General features: G+C 35.6%; 2 protein-coding genes across 8 annotated transcripts in view; both read right to left on the bottom strand.

Moving 5' to 3' along the window:
* The window catches only part of sytl4 (synaptotagmin-like 4), a 10,911-nt gene extending 7,572 nt beyond the window's left edge, over positions 1-3,339 (bottom strand). For 5 of the 7 annotated variants that reach the window (XM_016552386.1, XM_016552392.1, XM_016552390.1 and 2 more), the window contains exons 1-2: positions 3,172-3,339; positions 888-1,025 (exon numbers count right to left, since the gene is read on the bottom strand). In XM_016552386.1, the coding sequence (XP_016407872.1) occupies positions 888-1,003 (116 nt within the window). In that variant the 5' untranslated portion in view covers positions 1,004-1,025; positions 3,172-3,339. Of the gene's footprint in view, positions 1-887; positions 1,026-1,936; positions 1,954-1,974; positions 2,034-3,171 lie in introns of those variants that run through there. The other 2 variants (XM_016552388.1, XM_016552389.1) reach the window with 2 other exon arrangements.
* A 943-nt stretch (positions 3,340-4,282) lies between these two features.
* trmt12 (tRNA methyltransferase 12 homolog) lies at positions 4,283-7,244 on the bottom strand. Its single transcript, XM_016552395.1, has 7 exons — positions 7,043-7,244; positions 6,468-6,636; positions 6,184-6,382; positions 5,875-6,025; positions 5,669-5,778; positions 5,421-5,578; positions 4,283-4,810 (listed from the first exon to the last, which is right to left on the bottom strand). The coding sequence occupies exons 1-7, from the start codon at positions 7,093-7,095 to the stop codon at positions 4,412-4,414; spliced, it is 1,239 nt and encodes a 412-aa protein (XP_016407881.1). The 5' UTR covers positions 7,096-7,244; the 3' UTR covers positions 4,283-4,411.
* Between the last annotated feature and the right edge of the window lie 43 nt (positions 7,245-7,287).

Here is a 7,287-nt window from a genome sequence, read left to right as displayed (position 1 = left end):
TCTATGCAGGGTCAGACAGCTCTCAGATTCCATCAAAAATATCTTAATTTGTGTTCAAAATGGCTAATATAGTGATCCTTATAGCTATCTTCATAGCTTATGGTTTGTGGTGTGAACATCTTCTTTATGCACCAAGAGCTTGTAACACTCCAAAGAAAAAGGAAAAATTGAAATCGCATCATATGACCCCTTTAAACAAACATAAACATTAAATAAACTACATTCTTCAAATTAAAAAGTATGGGGTCAGTAAGATTTTTTTAAATTAAGGTTTTTTAAGAAGTCTCTAACCAAGGCTGCATTTATTTAATAATAATAAAAAAATACAGTTAAAACAGCAATATTGTGAAATATTATTATGATTTAAAATAACTGTTTTCTATTTTAATATGCTTTAAAATGCAATTTATTCCTGTGAAGCTGAATTTTCATCAGCCATTACTCCAGTCTTCAGTGTCACGTGATCCTTCAAAAATCATACTAATATGCTAATCATACTATTATTTCTTCTTATTGTTAATGTTGTAAATGGTTTCTGCTTAATATTTCTTGTAGAAACCATAATAAACGTTTTCAGAGTTCTTACTGACCCAAAATTTTGAACGGTACTACTGCATTTTAAAAAAAAATAAAAGAACGTAATGTGATGTTTAATGTACACTTAAAAAAACACAACAGGTAACAAGTTTGCATAAATTAAGCTAAATACAATTTTTAAATGTTTTTTTTATTAATTATTTAAATTAATTAGTCACTATGGCTATTTTGAGACCAGAGAAATTGTTTATTGCTATTTTAAAATCATATAAATTACATATGAATAATTTTATTTAATTCTGCATTTCTAGAACAAGACTTATTCTCAATGACGCAACCGTGACACTCACTTAACACGGAGCTCCTCCAAGCGCCTCAGCTCCTCATCTCGCCGAAGGACTTCTAGTATGAATTCTTGCTCAGACTCAGTCAGGAAGGACACGTTGATCTCCATGTTCTGCATCATCCTTGGGAGTCAAGTCCTGCTTCTAAGGAATAAAAAACAAACAAATGGCTCTGGATGCATTAAGTCAACAAAATATCAAAGGGGTCATATGATGCGATTTCAATTTTTCCTTTCTCTTTGAAGTGTTACAAGCGCTTGGCATAAAGAAGATCTGGATTCAAACGTGAGTTTTGAGCAGTGTAGAGTAGCGCTTGCTGTTTGTCGTTTCTCCGATCACAAATGCAGACATGGTTTTATGTTTACGCAGCGCGATACGCAACGAAACGCGTAAAAAGACAGTAGAAGTCATTATAATCAGTAATTATGTCCCCACTGGATGCAATAAAAATCCTCTGCGACGAGAGGGGCGGGCCGAGAGCCGTGGGAACAGAGCGAGGCCGGTGGAGTAAATGCTAATGCGCAACACCTGCGCCACTCACCGGTCTCGAGTCCCACGGAGGAGCTCCGGAAGGATAAAAGGAGGAGTGACGACAGTGTTGGACGAGAGACGACCAGGCCTGGATTTTATTTTGTGTTTTGGTTCTGTTTGTGCGGGCTGTCGCGCTACTTTGTGTTTATTTTATAATTAAAGTTCTGTTTAAATGTTCGCCGGTTCCCGCCTCCTTCTTCCCGTGACTACGAACTTTTTTTTTTACCTTAAACCGCATAAACACATTGCATTACACCAAATATAAAAAGTTATAATGTTATTTTTAGCAATGTCAAATTACCCCTTTAAATGTCAACACAAATGCGAATTACAGAAACTCGTAGAACCACATACAACCGCTTACCGAGTAACATACCAGTGTTGCTTACCGATAATAATGAATATACAAGCACCTAACCAAGAATATGTAATTTGCTTTTCAGAGACAAGTCCAACATAGGCCTATATAATGAGAGTGTTACACAAATAAAGGAAGTCCTACTTTTTGTAAAAAGGGTAGAGACCTGGAGACAGGACAGAATTGACAAAGAAAGGGAGTGACCTTTCACAGTTCCTCCACGCAGTGTCTGTCAGTGTCAGTATGTCAGAGGCTCTTCAACAGTAATTAGACAAACACAAGGACACCCTGTGACATGCAGCTCCACATGCAAATTAGTTGGTTACCGATGGCTCGCAATGCCAATATCGCAGCAGGGAAGTGGAGATATTCACATCCCAGCATCTACCACATAAATCAAGTATAAGCATATTAGCATTAGTAAATCATTTAATAAATCAATCCAAGCAAATGTACGTATTTTGCAAAAATATAGGTAGGCTACTTCTAAACGAGACAGCTTCTCATCATGTTCTTACTGAAAAGAACGAAAATAATATTCTGACCAGAGAGCATGAGAACCTTGTTTTGATTAGTCACTGGTAAAATTATGGACAGCAGATCAATAAAATGTATGTTGTTTGAGAATAAATAACTAAGAGCCTGGGAAAAGGGGCTGAGCACTGGAATGTCATCAGGAAAAGAGGAAAACAACATGCAGTCAGCGTATCACAGGAGTTGCCGCCCTTTATGGACACACAACCATGGGTGGAGGTCTTCAGCAAACCTACATTTTTTAATGAGGCATTTATGATGATTATTACTTGGTAGCTAGCACCCATAAGCCTTGTGAAAGCCCTTTGAGCTCAACTGGTGGAAAAAAACGTGTGAGAAAAGAAAAAAAATTAAATAACCTTCAATTAAGACTGGTTTGGTCAATATCCAAAATAAATAGACCTTCTTAACAAACTTGTTCCTCATTCATTGAATGTTTCAGGAAAATAGAAAGGATTGTAAGTTATAACCTACTGATATAGATCTGAAGGATCTGTCCTGCTCTAACACTTGGACAACAACGTCAAATTGACTTAACTAAATTATCCAACATTACACATAAAAGAGTCCAATATTAAACAGAAAAGTAACAGTTAACGTATAGGAAAATAAAACGCAAAATAACAGTTAGCGCGTAAAGGAAAATAGAATACAAATGTTAGCGCACTTCAAGATCTTAAAAGAAGAGTGAATACATAGAGGCATAATGACAACAACTTAGACACTCTCTCGACTCGTTGTGTCTCTTAGGGAAGCATTTTATTCTAAAGTAGAATCTAAACAGTGTTAGTACAGTTTGTCGTATTTAAAATAGATGCCTAACATCTTAACAAAATTTCTTCAAATGTGCTTTAAATGTTTTCTTACCAATAGCGCAGGATTTTCCCACACTGTTTTTCTCCCTGCGAGCTCAATGACTTCCAGCTTTGCCAAATAAACGTCGTTCCGGAACAAACGCAAACTTTTCAGTCAGCGCTGGATCACCGTGCAACAGGTGCGCGCGCAGACGTCAGCGTTTCCTCCGTGGAAGGAGGAGGTCAGTGGACAGAATCACGTATTGCTTTTTAGTCCTGTGTTTTAAGATTTAAATTGATGTGAAGCTTAGAGAACAGCTGAAAAAAATGAAATGTCAATAATATAATAATAGACGTTTTTGTATAAAATAATGCGTAAAGTTAATGTTGTGAAATATGTACTGGAACATTTTAAGCGCTGGAGTAATGACAAAGAAACTTTTTGTATATAAGCAAATCTCTTTTGGATTAAAAAAAAATCATGAAGGCTTGTAACACTCTAAAGAGAAAGGAAAAAATGAAATCGCATCATATGACCCCTTTAATAGTAGTTATTTAGTTCTGGGTGGAAGTGATGTAATTATAAATTTGGTCATAATGGCCATAGGATAGAAAAATATTTTCTTTTACACTGTTTGTGGTTAGAATTTTTCTTCTTTTAAATATATTACTAGTTTTATTCAGCAAGGATGCATGGAGCTAACCAAAAGTGACAGTAAAAACATTTCTAATGTCACAGATTCCTGTGCTGTATAAATGCTGTTCTTTTGAACTTTCTGTTTATCAAAGGATCCCTCTGTTTCCACAGCAAAATTAAGAAGCACGCCTGCTTTCAACATTGAAAAGTAATGTTCTTTAGCACCAAATGAGCACATTTAACAGTATTTTGATCAAATCAGTTCAGAATTGATAATCATAAAATACTTCAAAAAAAACATTTAAATAAATGTCTGAATGGTATTGTATATAATACAACAATTAATTAATATTAGGGAAATTCCATATACCTGTAAATAAAATAAATATTGACGGCCACTTAATAATTGGTGTTGCTCTTTATCTGTTAGAGATAAAATGAAATAATCTTCACTGCGTTTCGAACACGACAACCATACAGTACATAAGTGGACAGTGTTCATAAGTGAACAATAATCCACATCACAGCCAGATTTTTTTATTTTTATTTAAAATAACTACAAAATACTGCTAAATTTTGCATCTCAAACACATACACCCAAAGAAAAGGGTAAAACTAATTATAGCTGATTATAAAGATTAGAATTAAAAACTTTATACATGATTGAATGTGTTTATCAGAGAGGTTTACACTCCAAATCCAGAACTACATGACTGATATGTGGTGCGTATGTCTTAACATGCTCTATGTGCTTGATATTTGTCTTCCATTTGCTTCCAGTGATGTCTGACAAAAGTGTACAGATGCGTCTGGCTGTTTCTGAAGCCCAGGCAGTCCATGCTTGCATATCTCTCTGGATCCTCAGAGAAGATTCTTCCATAGAAGAGCCTTTTTCAACATCGATAGCAGAAGAATGTTCAAGTGGTTCATGATGCAAAGGTGTTGTGACATTTTGATGAATATGCAGCATTCCACCAGTGTCTCTCTTTAGCAGACGACATGCCACTGGCCATCCTTCCTCCGAACTTGGTATGAGGCCCAAATTCACTCGATCAGAAAGATCACACAATGGAAGCTAAAAAGGATGTCCAAAAGTGTATTAATTCAACTGACCAGATGTGCAAATAGCAAAATTACATAAGTGTGTTCATGATTAAATCAAGAACAACTATCTGCCAATGGGGTCAGAAAAATCAACTGGTATTCATAGGGAAAACACATTTTTTGACCCCACTGACAGATGTTTTAAGCATAACCTCACTTAATTTTGTTCAGTTGCACAGAAAACAAGACTTCATATCTTCATTTTGCAACTCAAGTAAATGTTTCTTGATTTAAGGATGTTTAGATGTTTGAACTGGTAAAAAATACTGAGGAAGATATTTATTTTTTGCAGTATATGCAACATTTAATGCCATGAATTTAAGATTTTTGCTTTTATTTATGGCTGTGTTTTAAGGCTTTCATTTGTGGAAGAGCAAAGACCTAGAGAACCCCTGATTTGGACATGTTCACATAATGAGAAAATTATTATACATTATTATATATTGTCTCTTACCCAATGAACTGATTCTCCTCCACAACAAAACTGTTTTTGTTTTGTTTTTTCTAAAATATTAGTAAGTGAACTTAAGATAATGTCAATCAGCACTTTTGTATCTCAGTGTACAAGCTGTTATCCTGACCTGGCTGTTGTCTCCTGGATGGACAGTGCAGCGGTCTGACACACCGTTGACCTGCAGGTTTCTCTGTAGAGCTTTTACTGCATCTGGGTTCCATTCACATGCATGCACATGAGCAGCCTTAGCATGTACAAGATATGGAAGAGTGAAGTAGCCAATCCCTGGACAGTGGGGCAAAATCTGATCATACATCTTGGGTGATTAAAAACCATTCCAACCCATTCCAATGGCACACACAGCATTGCTTTTACCTGCATACAAGTCAACCACAGTCTCTCCACTGCAGTCAAAGGAGGCTATTCTGAGCTTCTCTGTGATATTCCCAGAAGAGAACATGCACTTGGTGACATCAAACTCATACCTAAATTTTAGTCAGACAGATTGATTAATTTGAATATTTATTTAATATGCTGAGATTTTTTTTTTTTTTCAAATAACACAGCATCTTATTGGTTACCTAATGTGGTTATCAATGTGTGTTACATAGCTGCTGTCTCCTAAAAGCATAGTCACTGTAGGTGTACGATAACCATCCTGGGAGATTTTTTTAATTTGTGCTATACGTTTCCCTCCCAGCGTCAGGGCAACTGCAGTCCAGAATTCAGATCCTAAAACAAATAAATATATTCAAGAATATATTGAAGACATTTAAGCTAATTACTATGAGATATTACTCTGGAAAAAAATATTAATACAGAATATATAATCTAATTATTTTATATGCAAGCCTGGATGTACAGAGGGTCTGAGATTCATTATCACCCACCAATTTCTTTCCATATTGCATTAGAAAAGGAACCTTCGCTAAACAGGACAAGATCTCCATGGCATTGCCATTGGCTAGGAATGTCTCTCTCTAGATCTTCACTCCATTTTTCTCCTTTAGAAACCAGCAAAGACTGTGCAGTCTCTAGAAGCCTCTTATAAGAAGATTTAAATTTTTCCTTCTTTGATAATGGGGGAGCCTAAAAAAATAAGCAGATATACGGACGCTCAGATGTTCAGTGAATTGGGTGCAAACATATATCTTAAATAATTGTGAATGCTTACCTGGATATCAACAATTTCACAAAAGCTGTCCTGTGCGACATCTTTTGTTAGTGCCACTAGATCAAGCTGTGCCAGAAAAGATGCTATGACTGGAAGGGTTACAGTCCCATCTGGGTGTTTCTGTGCACAGTACTTGCGGTCCAGAACACCTTGTGACAGTAGGTATTTTCTGAAAAACAGTTATACATAGTAATACACCAGGTTTCTAAATACAGAAACATGTAAAACCATTCAAGTTAACTGGTTTTAACATGACAGCGACTTCCTTACTTATTTTTACCCACGTTTCATGGAATATTTCAGTATTAACATAAAGATATACCGTATGTTGATAATTATAAATCATTAACACTCAAAAAAAGCTTTTAAAAGATTTAATAACTGGCCAACTAACACTTTTAATCTGTTTAGTGTGTGATATATTTTTGATTGCAAATGCAAAAGGAATAAAAAGTTAAACTGTTCAAAAAACAAGAACCGATATCAACAGATTGCTTATATAAATTAAACTTAATTTTGCATAAAGGAAATTATGCCACAGAGATTCGGAGAGCAACTATTTGTATGTATCCTACCTGTACATTTGTGCGTAACGCTGCGGCACTTTTAAACACGGAATTACAACCATTTTCCACAGGAGGTGTTAGAAAAGTAATCAAAATATATTAATTGTCTAAACAAACTAATATGGGAGTCCATCAAAACCCAATTGACATGAACGAACGAGACACCGTCGCATTCGAGTAATATCGTTCCTAGTCAGTTCCAAACTCCTGTAGGAATAATATCAGTGTTGCACTCGTAGAGCGCCTGGAAACAG

This window comes from Sinocyclocheilus rhinocerous, unplaced genomic scaffold (genome assembly GCF_001515625.1).
Source record: "Sinocyclocheilus rhinocerous isolate Xijiao unplaced genomic scaffold, SAMN03320098_v1.1 scaffold584, whole genome shotgun sequence".
Classification (NCBI taxonomy): Eukaryota; Metazoa; Chordata; class Actinopteri; order Cypriniformes; family Cyprinidae; genus Sinocyclocheilus; species Sinocyclocheilus rhinocerous.
Note: the sequence above shows the minus strand (reverse complement) of the source record. Positions and strands in the feature narration are given on the sequence as shown.